Here is a 19,054-nt window from a genome sequence, read left to right on the forward strand (position 1 = left end):
AGATATCCAGTTGATTTGGATCCATTTATTTAAAAGACCACTATTTTCCACTACAAGTTGCTTTTTCAAAAAATAAATCAGGCTATTTTATATGTGAGTCTCTTTGTGGACTCTTGATTCTCAATGTACAGCCCAAACTGTTTCTTATTCAAAGGAGAAATCCTAAGAAAAGTTTAAAATATTTTGAACTAGATGAAAATGAGAATACAACTTATTAAAATATGTGGGATAGATACAAAGCAGTGCTTAGAGGAAATTTTATAACAATGAATGTGCATATTGAAAATAAGACGGATCCCAAATAAATAATCTATTCTTTACCTTAGGAAACTAGAAAAGGAAGAGCAAAATAAATCCAAAATAAGCAGAAGAAGATAAATAAAAATTTAAACAAATAAATAAAATTGAAAGTAGGAAATAAATAGAAAAAATCCATAAAACCCAAAATTATTTGAAAAGGTAAATAAAATCAATAAGCCTTTAGCCAGACTAAGAAAAAGAGGACTCAAATTACTAATTTGATAAGTGAGATAAAAATGAATCAATTTGGATCAATCCTTTAAAAGACAGAATCAGTCAACATAAACAAGAAAAATAGACAACCTAAATAGGCCTACATCAATTTTTAAAAATGAACACATTTTATAAGTTTCTGGAGCATAAACCACCAAGATCAGATGGATTTAAAAATCATATCAATTTTCTATAATCTCTTTCAAAAGAGAAACTATTCTATTCAAATTCATCCTAGCATTACCCTAATGGTAAAACCTAATGAAGTTATGACAAGAGAACTATAAAACAATATATCTCATAAGCATAGATGAAAAGTCCTTAACAAAATATTAGCTAACAAAATCCAATAATGTATAAAGAGAATTAAACATCATGGCCAAGTGAGATTAGCTGAGGTTTGCAAGGCTGGTTCAGTGTTCTAAAATCAATTAGTGTAATCCAGAACATCAACAGGCTAAAGAAGACAAATCACATGATTATATCAGTAGATGTAAAGGAATTTTACAAAATCCAATACCCATTCATGATAAAAATATCCAATAAACTAGAAATGGGGGGGGGGGGCTTTTCCAATTTAATGGAGAATATCTACAGATAACATCATAGTTAATTATGAGATACTAAAAACTTTTCCACAAAGATGTTCCTTCTAATTATTCCTTTGCAACATTATACTGCAAATACTAGATAATACAATAAGACAAGAAAAATAAATAAAAGATATATTTATTGGGAAGGAATAAATGAAAATGTTTGCAGATCACCTAATTGTTTACATACAAAATACAAAGAGAATCAAGAAAAGGAAACAAACAAATACAAAATAACTCATGGAACACATAAGCAACAGTATTAAAGTTGCACAACACAAGGTTAATATACAAAAGTTAATTCCTTTCCAATATATCAGTAATGAACAAGTAGAAGAGTGCAATTTGAAACTGAGCACAACATCATTTATTTGAGCATCCTCAAACCAAAAAAATAGATATTAATTAAATGTAATAAAATATATACAATATCTATAATGAGGAAAACAATGTTTCTGCTGAATAAAATGAAAATCTTATTAGTACAGCCTTATTAGTGTGATGTCATAGACTAGATGAACAATGATTTGCACTCTACAGTTTCAGTGTACTATCAACAACTTTGCTATCAATTAACTCAGTTATGTAATTACTTCGATTGTTACCATCACTGACAATCAAAGGAATCACTGGTGAGCTTCTTAAGGATATTGTGACCCTCTTACCAGCATATATATTATTGCTTCCTAAGGAATATTGTCCTTTGATTGGCTGAAGAAAACTATTATTTTATGATAGTACCCACTCTAATATTCCCACATCTTTGAAATTTTTATTCTCTTTTTTCCTGCCAAAGCAAATGTGGTACTACTACTTAATTTGGTGTGGGCCATTTATTTCTCTACATTTTTTGAAAGCTTCCTGTCAGAGTGTTTGCACCATTTATTAAAGTCCTTTTTGGGTTACTAAATTCACTATTCCAAGAAAGTGGTCCTAGATTAGTAAAATTCCCTTATTCAATTTTGTGTCACTTTCCCCACCAACCTGGTCTAACATTTAGAAAGTCGCATCAGATGTATGCTCTCTATCTTGCTGCGACATAATAGATAGGTGCAAAATCTCTTTTTTTATGAGACAACTCATGTGTTTAGCCAGGTTATCTTTTTATTTGCCCTGTGGACAGGAGAATGGGTGAATGAAGCTCATGCAATTTGACTTATAACTGGAAACCTATACCATATTTTAATCAAAGAGAGTGTGTTAGCTTTTAATTGGGAGAAGTGGGTCACTTCTGAGGTCTCAGAAAAATATGTGAATCAAGATTTGGGGAGTTATCATCCAAAGATGTCTTCCTTTTATGCTTTCTCAATCAGGACCCTGATTCTGGCAAAACAGGCTTTCCCAGTTTAAAATTTTAACTTTCTTTGGATTTCTGTCCCCTCTGTCTTATTACAAAGTCCTAAGACTAGTCCCTATTTTTTCTGCCTTCAAATTGAATGAAATGTGAACCTTTCCATTTAATACCTATCAGTATTCACACTTAGCTTTTTTTCCTTGATTATTCACTTTTAGATTTCCCTGTTATTTTTTCTGAAGAGTCAATTGAGATTGCCAACAAATGCCTAATTCCACTATCCTTATTGTTTTTATTCTACCCATATTTCTCAAATATCTGATACATTTTCCTAAAGTAATCTTGACTCCACTGGTTTGTCATTCCAGGTTTTCACCACTTGTGAAGATTTTAACAATTATACCATGTTTGTGCCTTTGTGATCTTTTCTTTTTAACAGCAGTGATTTATTTCTCATTGCTAGTGGGCAGCTGGTGATTTAAGCCCCAAATTACATCTTAGCATCTGTTTTCTTGGATAATTCTTGCTACCTATTTTTGCAGGTTTGGTTCTCTGCAAAACACCCCTTGACAGAAGTTAGCTTGCAGGTTTAATATGGAACGTATGTGTCTGGACCCTACCTGGGCAGAAGGAAAAGAAGCAAAGTTGGACAAAGGGAGAAATTGATCAGTGATGTATTCTTAATAAAATAATTGACTGTAAACTTCTGAAACTGAAATGGACCATGTTGGAGAAAGTGTACAAGTTTACTGTGCTGGAATGTTTATCAGTCATTGGATATAGAGATCCCTAGGAAAGGGAGACAAAGGGGGAAATTGCACAAAACTTTTGCACATGAAGGTTTTCTACATTTTTACTAGATAATTATTTTATATTTTTGTGTGGCATTATAAGTGTTATTAAATTTAAAATTTTATCACTACTTGTTCAATGATAATACATAATACATACAAATACAAACAGAATACATAATACATAAAAATATGATTGATTTTTATATGGTAAGATTTTATCCACTGACCTTGATACATTATTTACTCTAATAGCTTATAAATCATTGTTTTTATATGCATAATTATATTATTTACAAATAAAAATGTTTTATTTCTCTCTCTTCCATTATTTTATACTTCTTTTCCTTGCTTTATTCCACTGAGGACCTCTAATAGACAACAGGGTTTATTAAATTATTAGAGTTTTTTTGTTTGTTCAAAGTTTGGTTTTATTTCAACCCTCTTTAAATATTCTTCTAGTTTTCTGAGAAGATTTTCTATAATTGCATATTGTATATCAACAAATACTTTTTGTACACATATTAAAACTATATGGTTTTTGCTCTATCATTTTTACATGCTTAATTAATCCACATTACTAGGATAAATCAAAATTCTTCATATTGTATTGTTATATTTATTCCTATATTAATTTTCTCTGATTTTCTAGAAGACAGAAATTTCCCTGGTTTATTTCTGGAAAAGCAGGAAAATATTAGTTTCAGATTCCTATATTACCAGAAACACTGTCTTTATGCTGAACAATATCTGGACTGTATGTACATGAGAAGATAGGATTTTAGATTCCTTACACTCAGCAAATGAGGCAAAAGAAGAAAGTCTGATGGCATAAATACTAGGAGAGAGGCAGCAATTTAGTTACATCATCTTTATCTAACTTGTGTTATCTAGGTGATGCATGCTGCCCAAAGGTCCTATCAATTTCAGGATATTAGCTGAAGCAAAATAATTGCACTGACTACATTCTTCCATCTGGATCTTCACTCATTAATATACTTTCAGTCTTCACTGAATTGGCCATCTTCTCACACATAAAGTTTTTCATAAAAGAGCAGGAAGCATAATAAACATAGGAATTATATATAAATCCACAATATTTATTATTTAAGTCACTTATGTTATTTTTAAACCTGAAAAAAAGGAAAAGAAAAAGAAATTACACTTGGCAAGTCAAATATTTAAAACACTTTCACAGAAAAAAATGATTTTTACAATATAACATTATTACCAGTAGGTCAGCTTTATCTCAGGTAAATCTATGTTAAAGTTCAGAATATCAAGTTAATCATTTAATTGACACATATACAATATGAAATATTGTTTTATTTCTCTCTGCCTTCTCTACTTTCCCACATCTGGAATATTTACTGTCATTTAATTCCAGACTTAGCACCTCTTCACATCTAATATGATTTAAAATAATGCTCTTCCATAAGATTCTCTAGTCTAACTAGCCCAGTAGTAAATTTTGTCTCAAGTGTTCTTTGTAATCATCAAACCCAGAAATTAATCTAACGTACAATACCTGAATATCAACATCATCTCCAAGTGACATTTAGTTCTAGGCAGTTTTAGAGATTTTACTCTGAAATTCCAACTAAATAACAATTCATAAAAACTGGATTAGTGATTGAGGATGATACATGAAAAACAAATTTGTAAATTAAAAACATTATATTTTGAATAGATATAGCATCAGTCTCCTGGTCAATAAATAATGACCATCAAATGAGTTTATTGATTAATTTTTCAAGAACAAAATTTTGTTTGTGGTAACAACTTACAGATGCTAATCAGCACCCCTTCCAAATACAAGCCCCAAAATAGCACCAAGAACAAAAATAAGAGAGAAAAATGGCAGATTAGAGGAATGGTGCACTTCCCAGCAGTTTCTCAGCTCCAGATTTACAAAGTGGGAAGACTATTGCTCAGCAAGGTGGGTAACTAAGGGCACTCATTGAAATTCAACCCTGGAGGGTCAAAGAAACCATTAGAGACACAGAAAGCAGAAACTTTGAAGATAATATAAGAAACAATATGTTAGAATCATGCCAGCTTGCTGGTGCCAGTGGTGGTGGTAATTGCTGGGGTGGCTGAGAGGAGGGAGAGGACAGGCAGACAGAGAGGAAGCACAGTTAAAAAAAAAAAAAATATATATATATATATATATATATATATATAGAGAGAGAGAGAGAGAGAGAGAGAGAGAGAGAGAGACACTGGGGAAACCTATGGAATGGAGAGGGAGGCTGATCCTTTTTTTTTTTTTTTTTTTTTGTGTATTGACTTTTTTATTTTGTAACTTAATACAAACTTAATATATTATCTTGTCAATTTTCTTTCCTGTAGTCTTGGTTACCCTAGATAATTTGCATTTTCACATAACAAAACTATTTGTCACTCCTATATCTACACACATTCTGTGGTTACATCATTTTTAATATCAAGAGCTTGAAGAATGAGATTGTAGCTTTTGCATCATTACATTTCTCACAGTTAGGTTTATGGGTATGAACACACAGGGGATCCTCAGTAAGTGAATGGGATGTTAAAATACTATCTGAAAGTCCCTAGATGAACGTAGATGCATTGCAAAGATTTACAAGGAGTGCTGCTAAGTTCCAGTAGATGAATGTGTTTATATTCACCATGGAGATAGAAGGGCTGAATGGAGTATATCTCTGCAGAGCCAGCGATACCTCCTGACTTCTACATAAGGAAAAGAAACCTATTGTCCGGCCTATATATTTTCTAGGTTTTACTCATACTCTTAATTCTTCAATTAGCATCATCTTTGTGATTTCTAAGGAAAATCTTTGACTATGCTAATTAAATGAGACATTTTGTGATCTCTTGAAATAGCTGAGAGGACTATACAGAGTTATGGGAGTCTCTAGCAAGCCATGGATGAGATGGATGAATTATTTTTTGTATGTACATATGTGAGCATGCATGCATTGATTGATTGATTAACTTACTGTACCTAAAAATTAGATTACTTTGCTTTTATATGCTTTAAAAATTATTACTTTCAATTGCAACAACGTGTTTAATGATCCTGTTCAAATCATTAAGGTGCCTCATTCTAAATGCCCCTGAACTAAGTACAACCTACATTATACATCTTGGGTTACTATTATTATTATTATTATTATTATTATTATTATTATTATTATTATTATTTTGTTTCCACAGCCTTTTCTGAGAGGATCTGTGTTTCAAGTAGTAAATAATATAAATATGCACACTCCATCCCCTGCAGTTAATTTGACTATTTGGGCCTGAGTTATGCTTTGTTCTGACTCAACTTCTGCAGGTGTTCTTCATGGGAGGCTGATCCTAATGGACCCAGAGTTGGTGGGTGAAGTTGTTGAGTGAAAAGCAACCAAATTTTTGGAACAATGGGTAGAGAGTCTGGGAGGAACCTAGGTAACCAGCCAGAAAGAATCATTAATAAATGGCTAAGTGGCAGCAGGCAGAGGTGGGAAACCTGGAACTCAAAAGAAGTTGCCAGCCTGACTGAGAAATTGTCTACTGTGGGGCCACAGTGACTAATACAGGCACAAAGAAATTTGAGCCTAAGGCAATTCAGGCTTGGGGGATACCAAGGAGAGAGAGAGAGTTGTCTTGGTTGCTAGTGTCCCATATGAGCTGTTGGGAAGACACCAATAACTGATCAAAAATGATCATCTGCACTCCTGGTCTGATCCTGGGTAACTCACATCCATAGTGGTGATTGTAAGACCTATGGATGTTTACACTCCACACCTTAAAAATGTAATATACAGGGCTGGGGATGTGGCTCAAGCGGTAGCGCGCTCGCCTGGCATGCGAGCGGCCCGGGTTCAATCCTCAGCACCACATACAAACAAAGATGTTGTGTCCACCGAAAACTAAAAAATAAATATTAAAAAATTCTCTCTCTCTCTCTCTCTCTCTCTCTCTCTCTCTTAAAAAAAATGTAACATATGGAGGCCTCTGAGTCCTAGATGTCCAGCACAGATAACTGTCTTCGGCAACAGAGGGTGTGGATCAAATCTCAAATACTCATAGCTCAGTTCCAAAGGTCAGCCAAGACTAAGTCCCAACTACTGGAACTTCCAAAATTTAGAACTGTACTAGCCCTGCCACTAGTGGACACCCTTGTTGCGACTCCCCAGTGTATCCAATCCAATGCTGGGAGATGGGAAGCTGATAGCTACACAACCAGCTTTGACTCCTGGTCACAATGATTGGAAGCTTGGTGAACACAAAGACATTGGACTATACAACCCCAAGCCATTGACCCAAAGGTTACAGAGCCCACAAATAAATGCAAAGAATGGCACAACAGCCTAGACAATGAAAAATCCATCCTTGCTAACACTTTTGACTACCACAATGGGAAATAGACCTTTATTTCTCATTAAGAATTTTTATCCTTTTTTTCTATCGCACTCATTTAAATTCTTTTTTTTTAGATTTTATTATTTTTTAAATTTTAATCTCATTTTATTTTTTTATTTTTTACTTTTTTCATTCTGCATGATTCTGTGTGCATATGTGGGCGTGTATGTGTTTGTGTTCCCACTGCACAGAGGTGTGTGTTTGTGTGTGTGTGCTCCTACTGCACAAAGGTGTTTTTGTGTGTATTCACATCATTTTACTTTCATTTTAATCACTTTCCTTTTTTACCTGATTATTATTTAGCTTCAGATTGACTTTGATGAGGTAAAATTTTATGTGGGTTTGAGTTGTTTTCATCTTTCAATTGTTTGTTTGTGTATATCTTGGTTTTTATTCCTGTTATTACTCTTTCTGCACTCTCTTCCCCTACTAATAGCCAAATCTTCCTGTTCCCTCTTCCTCTCTTTCATTAATTTTTTACTTTAATTATCTTTTATTCCTCTATGTTTATAGCCATCATCTGCTACTCATCTCCTGCTTCTCTTCTGCTCACTTTGTAAATATTTTAAAATTCTCTTGCCATCCTACCCTATTTTTTCTTTACTTAAGAAACTATAATTCCACTCTTTGACTGAATTATAAAGTTTATGTAATTCCTACCCTATAATAAAGTGGATGACATAGTAGACATTAACTGTTTAATATATGGTCTAGTTCATGGTTGTTTATTGTTGATGCTGGTGTTAAATGCTGATCCCATCATATGGGATGGTAATTAGTGTCATAGGTGTTAAAGTAGACACAGGCATTTATTTTAAGGCTTGTACATCTGTTGCTAACATTATTGTTATTCTAGGTTCCCCCTTCTTCTAAGACTGACTGGAAAGTGATTGTGCCACTCTGAATTCACAGAGGATCCCGCTGCTGAACACTGCTCACAACTCAGGCAAGTAATAGCAAAACTCACCCCAAACATGAGCTGCCCTCACTCAAGCCTCAATAATACTCAAACATGTAGAATAGGGGATACAAAAATCCCAAATCAATAACCAGGCCCCAAGTAGGAACAACTAGAGGAGGACTCCAGTTCCTACTCTTGGACATCACCTTGTACATAAAAAACAGAGAAGTCCCTAGAACAAAAAGATAACAAAAGGACACATGTATAAAAGGAATAGATGGATGGATGGATGGATGCATGGATAAATCAATGGATGAGGAAACTCAAGACCTCTGAAAACATGAGGAAATAGGCTAACAAATTTCCTCCCCAAATTCACAATCCCCTAACAAAGGAATTATAGGTATGGAAATGGACAAAATTCCAGAGAAAGACTTATAAAAACTCATTAGTTAAATGTTTACTGAACTAAGGAATGAATTAAGAGAACAATTACAGATGAAAGACTATTTCAATAAAAAAATAAAGATACTGCAAAGAAATCAAACTTCTGCACAGCAAAGGAAACAAGAGTGTGAAAAGACAGCCTAAGAAATGGGAGAAGGGCTGGGGATGTGGCTCAAGCGATAGCTCGCTCTCCTGGCATGTGTGCAGCCCGGGTTTGATCCTCAGCACCACATACAAACAAAGATGTTGTGTCTGCTAACTAAAAAATAAATATTAAAAAATTCTCTCTCTCTCTCTCTCTCTCTCTCTCTCTCTCTCTCTTTAAAAAAAAAAAAAGAAATGGGAGAAAATCTTTGCCAGCTCCTCCTCTGACAGGAGATTAATATCCAGACTATATAAAGAACTCAGAAAAGTTAAAATCAAGAAAATAAATAACACAATCAGGAAATGAGAATGAGAACTAACCAGATATTTCTCAAAAGAAAAAACACAAATGGCCAGCAAATATATGAAAAATGTGCAACGTCTCTAGCAATTGGGGAAGTGCAAATAAAAACTGCATTGAGATTTTATCTCACTCCAGTCAGAATGGCAGCTATCAAAAAATACAAAAACATAATAAATGCTGGTGAAGAGGTGAGAAAAAAAGTATACTCAGACATTGTTGTTGGGACTGAAAATTAGTCACCACCTGGAAAGATTTTTTTTGAGATTCCACAAAAATCTAGGAATGGAATTTCCCTATAATCCAGCTATCCCACTCCTTGGTGTTTATCCAAAAGAACCCAGTACAGCAGCAGAAAGAAAATAAGATGAGGGAGAAGAGAAGGGAAAGAGGGCAACCAGGGACTAAAATGAGGTACTTTAAATTGCATGCATGTATGATTTTGTCAAAACGAACCCAATGATTATGTATAATATAATGCACTAATAAAAGAAAAGGAACAAAACAAAAAATAACATGTACATACATAAATCATATATATGATGATTATATACATTTTATTTCCGTGTTATTTCTTGATAATTTTAAATGTCTACCATGTATTCCATTCCGTTGTAAATACCTTTCCAGTTGCAAAATTGCAAGCACACATATATTCTGCTTTTTCAAAACAAGATTCCACCTCTCCTAACACCCATATTACCTTCACCTTTAGGCCTTCAATGCCAAATGAGACCTTTCAGATATATATTTGTCTCCCTTTCATTTATGCAGACCTTATCCCCTATTCTTCCTGTCATTGCCAGCCACCAAAGAGAGAGTCATCTCATTTTTCTGAGCCACACTCCTATACTTACTATTTATAATTAAAGGGGAAAAAAAACAAGGGCATAAAACAAAACAAAAATCTCTATTTGCTATGTGGCTGGGCTGATGAGTATTCAGAAATCTCAGTATTGAGTCAGTGGGAGCATTCCAGTGCAATTGCTTGAACTGCCCCCACTTGATGTGTCCTCAGCTAAGAATTTGGAATAAATGCTGGCCTCCCAACAGTGTTCAGCAGGTTAACACTCTGATTTCTTTCTTTAATGTGGCCAGCTTCCAAATTTTAGACATTATACAATACAAATTGTATTTTGACACATTTTTATGTAAAGCCTTAATGTTTTCCCCATTACAAGCATAACAAATACAATGTATAATCCCATTTATAGTAGTGTAACTACTTTCTTAAATAGATTATGCAATTAATTATTTCATACACATATATGTGCATTACATATTGCATTATACACACACACACATATAGAGTATACCATGCTAAAGTCATATTATTCTTTACAATGAAACGTTCTTCTGGTTAGTTTTTCCCTAAAATTTTCTAATTTATGTGTCAATTATAACTAAAAATCCAAAAATATTTTTGGGTAATATGTTTTTCTAACTGAAACATTAATCACATTATGGTCTTTTTAATCCCTAGAATTATTAAGTTAGTCTTCACATATGATTGATGTTTAAGTAACTTAAGTAATATATTGATCTTTCATACATCTATGAATCCCAGAATTTAGCATATTATTAAGTATTTGTTAGGGTCCAGTGAATTTTGTTGCCTTTCATAATTTCATTAGATAAAATAACTATTTATAGACACTTCCCTAAATTTGGCTACTATGACTTTGTTAGTGATTTGTCAATATAATGAGAATACATTTGTGGTTATTTTCTGTATGACCAAACACATCAAGTAAATATGACAGATCAGGGATCTTCAAGGATGCAATCACAATGAAAGCTTGCTAATTGCTACTTACAGTGCTCCTGGTAAAAATATCTAAACTTAAACCCAACTATAAAAAATACAACAAGAATAGAGACTTACCAAGCAGAAGAAGCAATCATGTCATCCAGCCTTAAACCTTTCATGTGATAATTTCCAGGAGATAATCCCAGCCAAAAGTCATATAATTGAAGGGATTTTATGAATTCCTATAGAGAATAGAAATGATCTGTTTTAAAAAATATATGTTCTATTGTACTTTCCTTACAATGCAATTTCTGACATATTACTTTCTTAGAATTTTTGATATTGTACTACTAATTTTCAATGCCATTTAAAAGAAGTTGAAAGTGATTTTAACCTTAAGATTTCAGCAGTTTTACAGTATCACTTTCTGTCTCACAAGGGTGAGTCAGTTCATGGTATAATTAACAAGATTGAATATTTGAGCAGTTAATATTCAGTCAAAGGCAATGGAGATAGTTATTGAATGTAACGGAGCATTAACAGAAAAAGCAGAGTAAGAAAACGGTGCAGCACAATTGGAGAAAAGTAGTCATAGAATAAAATTCAGAACCAGTCCAAAATTTTGTAGTCAAAACAATGTGTCCTCAATTCACAATAGCTAGACTGTGGAACCAACCTAGATGCCCTTCAATAGATGAATGGATAAAAAAAAAAATGTGGCATCTATACACAATGGAGTATTATGCAGCACTAAAAAATGACAAAATCATAGAATTTGCAGGGAAATGGATGGCAGTAGAGCAGATTATGCTAAGTGAAGCTAGCCAATCCTTAAAAAACAAATGCCAAATGTCTTCTTTGATATAAAGAGAGCAACTAAGAACAGAACAGGGAGGAAGAGCATGAGGAAAAGATTAACATTAAACAAAGACGAGTGGGGGGAGAGAAAGGGAGAGAGAAGGGAAAGCATATGGAAATGGTAGGAGACCCTCAATGTTACACAAAATTACATATAAGAGGTTGTGAGGGGAAAGAGGGTGGGAAACAAGGGAGAGAATTGAACAACAGCAGATGAGGTAGAGAGGGAGGATGGGAGGGGAGGGGAGGGGGGATAGTAGGGGATAGGAAAGGTAGCAGAATACAACAGTCACTAATATGCCATTATGTAAAAATGTGAGTGTGTAACCGATGTGATTCTGCAATTTGTATTTGGGGTAAAAATGGGAGTTCATAACCCAATTGAGTCAAATGTATGAAAGATGATATATCATGAGCTTTGTAATGTTTTGAACAACCAATAAAAAAACAACAAAAAAACAATGTGTCCTTTCATATTCCTGACTTGAAATTTTTCCTTGAGTAAAAATGTATGAATGGGTTATCTAAGAATAATTTAATGAGAAAGAAATTATGATTGATATCCCCTCTTCTGTAAAGAATGACAAATTGCCTTACAATAAAGAAGCTGATATGCTTAGAAAATGTAATTTTGCTGAGAAACATATGATTACTGAGGGACCAGAAATAGTAAGTGAAATATTGAAAAAATTTTAGGCCTGGACAAAAGTAAATCAGAAAATAAATAAATCACAGAGAAAACACTTATTCTGGGTCCCATAACTCAGTTCAGCAGATTTGCTTGGTACTTGCCCTTGTCATACCATTCAATTTCTACTTATTTATATATGTTTTGTGATAGCATAGTTAGCCAAACTTTTTTCCTTTAATGAAAAAATACAACAAGGTAGAAACAAGAAATATCCTCTTACATACTTTTTATGAAATTGGTAATTCTCAGGAATGATTTCTAGGTCCTGTGTTTTCAGATAAATGTGGCCTGATTCCAGAGTTCCAACTTGGTAATGGTCACAGGCCTGAAGATTCTGGGTACCCCTGATCTATTCTTCTACCCATAAATTTCTAAGATTCTATTGATTCTAAGATCCTAAGCTAAGGTTTTGTGTGTTTTACCTTGGCTGTGATTCCCTGAGAAAAATATACAAAGTCTCAATCACCTTGCACTTCGACTAGAATAAGCAAGAATCATGAATGGGTTGATACTGATTTTCCCAACATACCCCACTCCTATTTTATAATAGGAGAAGAGATTTCCTTTCTCACAGGCTGAGAGACTTGGGGAGTCTTACCGATTTTTTTTGGTTCCTAACTTGCAGCAGACTGGCATTCTGAGCAGAACAGAAAATTTCGCTGTTTTGCCATGTTTCAAAATGCTTGAGTCTGATGTAACAGCTATCCCCATACCATATCCATCCCTTTGGACAAGGTTTACATTTGTGCTCTGGAAGAAGAAATAGTTTTATTTGTTTTTTTTTTTTTTTTTTTTGTGAATACTCTTTGTTATTATGTCCATACTTTATGTGACAATGAACAAATTTACAGTGTTTCTTCTTTTTAGGTGAAAGGAAGAGAAACAAAATGAATCTTGTATGTTACATTCTTACATATCACAAAAAAAATGTGTCTGACACATAATTTGAACAAAAATTTTAAAGTAAGAACTTAGATTCAAGTGTGCCTTACTGTATCAGGAGACCTGGATAATTTTCATCATTTCTCATATTTACTTATGGCAGTAAAAACAAACCACAGAAAATATTCTGTATGGTCAGAATTAGTTTCACACACACACACACACACACACACACCTGTAGAAATCCTCCCTTCTCCAACTAGTGCACCTGTAGCTCTCTGACTTGTTCACTATTGGAGAGACTACTCAGAGGCACAAGGAACTAAAACAAACAAACAAAAAAACCTATACAAATTTATAGAAATATTATAACACCAATTTCCCAATGTAGCACTAATAGTGCGTCTCTTTTCTATGGCCTTTCATCATTTACTGCAATTTGGAATGAGGTAATTCAAAAAGATGTACTTCCTTTCCTGTTGTCTAATGACCACAGAGCCTAAAATAATAGTAATAGCAGATTACAGAAATTACATATTGTCTGTTTTATTACATAAATGTCATTCCTTAATAATTTGGCAGCTTATAGTTATGATTATTTTTTCTTCTAATTGCATGAAAATATCAATGAGAATTTCATCAACTAAATTTAATTCCTTTCTTTAAACAATGGTTAGTGATAAAATTATTCTTAAGTGACTTTAAGGTTTATTCTATTTATTTATTAAGGTTTATTATAATTATTCTTAAGTGACTTTAATGGCTAGTAACTCTGAAAGCAACACAAGGTTACCTGGTTCTTTTCTATATAGCTCATGGCACAATTTGGTGGCTACTATTTGCAGTGTGATAGAGAGGTTCCTGATATTTTCTGAGCTTCTGTTGTTATCCATGAGTTGTAGGGAAACATTTCTCTGAAGTTCTTCTTTGATATTTTGCAGTTTATTCAGTTTTTCCATTTCTAACTTCAAAGTTTTATAAACTCCAGTTGAAAAAAAAAGGAGAAAGGAGAGAGAGAGAGAGATGATAAAACATTGTAAATCCTTGATAGAATTATCACCTTTATAAATTCTTGTTTGTTTTGTTTAACTTAGATTTTTTACTGTTTTTTCTTTTGTTTTGCAAAAGTAATATTTAAAATTCTATAAACCACGTTAAGGTTCATTTGTGGGCACACACCTCTTATTATTACAAGCCCTTAATTCAAAGAACAAACTTAGGCTGTAAAATTCATAACATTTAGATGCCTTTCCTTTCAGTCAGGACAGTGTTAATACATACATATGCCTCCCAAGGCTCCTAGTCCAATGAGCAGCAGAAGGCAGAGGAGAGTCAGGATCAAGGCTGATTGACGCCACAGAGGGGAAGGAACAGAAGGTGCTGTAGAAAACAACAAAATTTGATTCATTCATTTGTTAATTCATTCTGCCTTTATTTGTTTCCTAATATGTACCTTGGAAGGGAATGTGATTTGCTAAAAACTCATGGACTTTAAAACATTTTTTTTCAATTGTAAATCAAGAATAAGTCAGAAGCGTTAGTTTGTTGTTTGTCATGCAAAATGGTTCTCATAAGTGAAGAGGTAAACTTTTAGAGTGATTCAAGAAACCAAAAGGCAAAGATGAGGTTTATAAAAGAAAGAAGAGAAAGCAGTTAATCTTGACACTGTGCATCTTGTGTATAAATTTGGGGGAAAATGAGTAGCTGGCAAATAGCAGAGAAGTCAATCTGAGTAACCTTTCTTTAAGGCATAGTTTGCAGCTTATCAAAGGAAATACTTTTAGTTGTTTATGTATTCCCCATGTAACCCCTAGTTTGGTTGCAGAACATAACAAGGTAGGCTGTTTCTTTGTAATATGTCCAGGTATTCTCTTATGAGAAATAGAAAATACCGGTGGTCCATTTTCAAAATGCAGTATTTAGGTTTGTTTGTTTGTTTTAATTAGTTACACATGACAGTACAATGATCTTGACGTATCATACATTTGAATCAGATGGGGTATAATTTCTCATTTTTCTGAGTGTACAAGTTGCAGAATCACATTGGTCATACAGTCACGTATTTAGTTTTAAATGTAAAATGACTTGGGTTCTAAAAAAGGCAGCTGGAGGGTAGAGCAGAATGGAAAGTTACAAGCAGTTAACAGGTGAGTGTAAAAATTCACAGACCCTTGACAAAAGGCAGTGAGAAGGAAGGGACCCACCAGACCAACAGAGATAAACTGGGCAGGTGACAGAAATCGCTCAACCCAGGGGGACTTTCCCACAACAAGGAAACAAAGGGAGGTGGGGGACAACTAAAGGATGCATCTCTTTAAATATCCCAATAGGAAATAGTGAATTCAGCTGACCAATGGGTAGCTGTCAAGTACTCACTTTCCTTAATGGCTGTCCAAGCCAAAGATTGTGTGGTTAGCCCTGACTAATGGGCAACAACCCAGTGCCCTTGCATCAGGGATAAAAGCCTAGCAGATTGCCTATTCATTGCACCTGCCTTTCAGTTTTCATTGTTGTGCACCCATATGCACCATGAAAGTAAAATTCTTGCCTTGTCAACAGAGCTAATCAATCTCCGAATGTTTATTTTAGCTCCTGGGGTACCCAGGACCCCCAATATTTTCAACATCCTCATTGGCTCCATGCCTTCCTTAGTTTAGATCTATACCATTTACTGATCAGAATTTTCAATTTTTAAAAAAATTTTTTTAGCAAAAAACTTTTACCGAATGCTTCTTTTCTTTCTTTACTGAGTAGTAAAGCCCAGAATAGATCATTTCCCTACAAAAATCATGAAATTTATATTGTAAATTATCATTAAGTAGCTATGTTATTTAAATTTGTCATCATATGTATATGCGAAGACTAGCTATTTAAAGAAAATACAATTCAAGGATAATGTCATAATCTTACTATGTTTGTGAAATATATCTTAACATCCCAGTTAGTTGATAGTGCAAAAATGTGAAATCCAAAGAGAATTGAAAATAAAATGTAAAACTTAATTCCTTTAGACATTAGAAAATTGTTATTACAAAAAGAACTACATGGTCAGGATCATACCTAAAGTTAGAATTACAAATTTAAGTGCTAACTTTTGTAAAAATTATTTTCTAATTTGTCTATGCACTCCATTATTTGAAAGCTATCATTGGGTACATTGTATTTGCTAGACACTATTGTGATTGCCACTGATACAGAAGTGACAAGACTTGCAAGTCTCTGTTCTCATGGAGACATATTTTATTATGAGAGGAACCAAATGAATAGATGGATAGATAAATCTCACATTGGACTATAGTGTACAGAAATTTGAAGCTGAGTTATGATTTAGAAAGTAAGTAGTTTAGAACTTGTGGAAAGTGGGAATCAGCATACAAAGTTAGTGGGAATAGAACTGCATACAGCAAAAATGTCTAGTTCAACAACCCTAATTTGGGGGAAAGCTTTCTATTTGAAAAACAGAAATAGAGTGGCTGTAGTGTTCTGGTCAATGTGAAAAATGATATTTATTCAAGGAAGTAAAAATAAATAAATAAATAAATAAATAAAAGAACTTCATTTAAAATTGAGAAGCAGTCTTGAGATTTTCTAGTCTTGAGATCCTGGGGAAAGTCCTAAGAATATATGTGGAAGTCATTGTTTTTGAAACCAAATGACAGAATGAAGCAACTTACAAGAGCATATTGAGTGATATAAGAAAAGGGGACCCAGAACACAGCCCTGGGGTACTCCATCGAATAAACATTGATCCAGAGGCAGGGGAAAAGCAGAAACAGCAGTGCCTGTGATATCAGAAACCACATCCAGAAGAATGTGCAGAGAAAATATTTGCAAAAGAAGGAATGTTCAACTCTGTAAATTATGCAGGGAAGTGAAGCAACAAATAATAAAGACATGACTATTGGGAGGAAACAGGGAGGCCATCAGTGACCTAGACAAGAACAGTTTCCATGAGACGGTAAGAAAAGAAGCCTCAAAAAGCTGGTTGAAAGGAAATTAGAGATGAATTGGGAGTCAAGGACCAAAGATAATACTTTCAAAAACAAAAATTATTTCTTTCTCTTTTGAACACATACATGCAATCATGTTCCTTTAAAAAAGAAACATAAAAATCTATGACTTTTATGAGCAAAATATTCTCCTTGTTCCACAGCTTTATCTAATGAAGGGAAAAACACTTTAGACAACCCAGCCATTAGAAAATATCTTTTTTTTATGTATCTTGAGTATAACATTAAAAAGTAGACTTGTAAAAGATTAAGAATGTTCAGTGTATACATCACTGATTTTAGAAAAAGAAAAACCCTATAGTCAGTTAATTTGGCTACTTTTGATACATTTGGTAAAAATGGGAGACTTGATTAAAAATTCAGATTGAATGATACCAATATCATTATCCATGCACTCATACCTGAAGTGGGAAGTATAACCACTTCTGCCACCTTACAACACATCCATAGCTGAAAATCTTACCTTTTTCCCCAAATTTTTGAAGATCCTGGGTATTTTCTGTCTTATTGGAGTCCTGGAATTTTAGATTTGCATAAGTAATTTCTTCAGACATTGGTGAATATTCAAGGAAAATTTGAGAAAGTGTTTATAAAAAAGGTGCGGGACAGCTAATCCTTGAATGCTAAGTAAGATCTGTAACTAAACTTCTAAACTGAGGCTTAAATTTACAAGCTTAAGCTTCTGATCATAAACTTACTGTACCAGTCTCTCTATGTCTGCATACAAGTTTGTCTCTGACCTCAGACGAAAGAGAGAGCTGTTGAAAGAGGAAACATCTTTCTTCCTCATATGTCTTCCTTTTTCTTATTTCTATATATTTACCAACTAAATAAAGTTTGGCTTTATTTTCTTTCAGAACTGCCGATTAAACCCAGGGGTACTCTATCAATGAGTAACATACCTAACCCTTTTTATTTATTTATTTATTTTTATTTTGAGACAGGGTTAGGCTAAGCTGCTCAGGTTAGCCTTGAACTTGTGACCCACCTACTTTTGACTCCAAGAAGCTGGGATTACAGGTGTGCAACACTGCACCTGACTATAAAGTATTTTTTGAAATTGTGTTTGTATATTATTATTATTATTATCACACAAAAGTCCACAAATTATTAGCTCCACATAGTATGGCTATAAGTAGAATTTATTTTTAAGCAGAAACATAATAGAAAAGATGCAGTTCACAAAATATTCTCTAATCCAAAGTAATGGACTAGTTTAAGTGTTCTGTCTGCATCATGGGCAAGATCCCAGTAGAAGGATTGGCTTGACTAGGAGACTGAATGCACACAAAACGTGACTCCCAACTACAGTGAGAGAGCACAAAACATCCTTCACACTGCTGCATAGCTATAGCCTATGGGGAGCTTTAGAATGCCTTGTTTCTCTAAATTTCAAGAGACATAATAAGGGATCTTGGGCCTAGAAGCCACACTGGGAACTTTCATACTTATGGAAAAGGTCTGTATGTGAGGGCTCTGTGACCAGCTCT

The 19,054-nt window shown here is 33.8% G+C and overlaps 1 protein-coding gene across 1 annotated transcript; it reads right to left on the reverse strand.

Annotated features, from left to right (window-relative positions):
• Positions 1–1,226: 1,226 nt before the first annotated feature.
• On the reverse strand, positions 1,227–18,310 carry Clec12a (C-type lectin domain family 12 member A). The gene is made up of 6 exons (XM_046423953.2): positions 18,028–18,310; positions 14,836–14,934; positions 14,348–14,536; positions 13,271–13,422; positions 11,259–11,365; positions 1,227–4,324 (listed from the first exon to the last, which is right to left on the reverse strand). The coding sequence occupies exons 1-6, from the start codon at positions 18,116–18,118 to the stop codon at positions 4,153–4,155; spliced, it is 810 nt and encodes a 269-aa protein (XP_046279909.1). The 5' UTR covers positions 18,119–18,310; the 3' UTR covers positions 1,227–4,152.
• Positions 18,311–19,054: the final 744 nt, after the last annotated feature.

The sequence above is a fragment of the Marmota monax genome, unplaced genomic scaffold, assembly GCF_021218885.2.
Source record: "Marmota monax isolate L192 unplaced genomic scaffold, Marmota_monax_Labrador192_F-V1.1 WCK01_AAM20220418_F8-fsc00488, whole genome shotgun sequence".
Lineage (NCBI taxonomy): Eukaryota > Metazoa > Chordata > Mammalia > Rodentia > Sciuridae > Marmota > Marmota monax.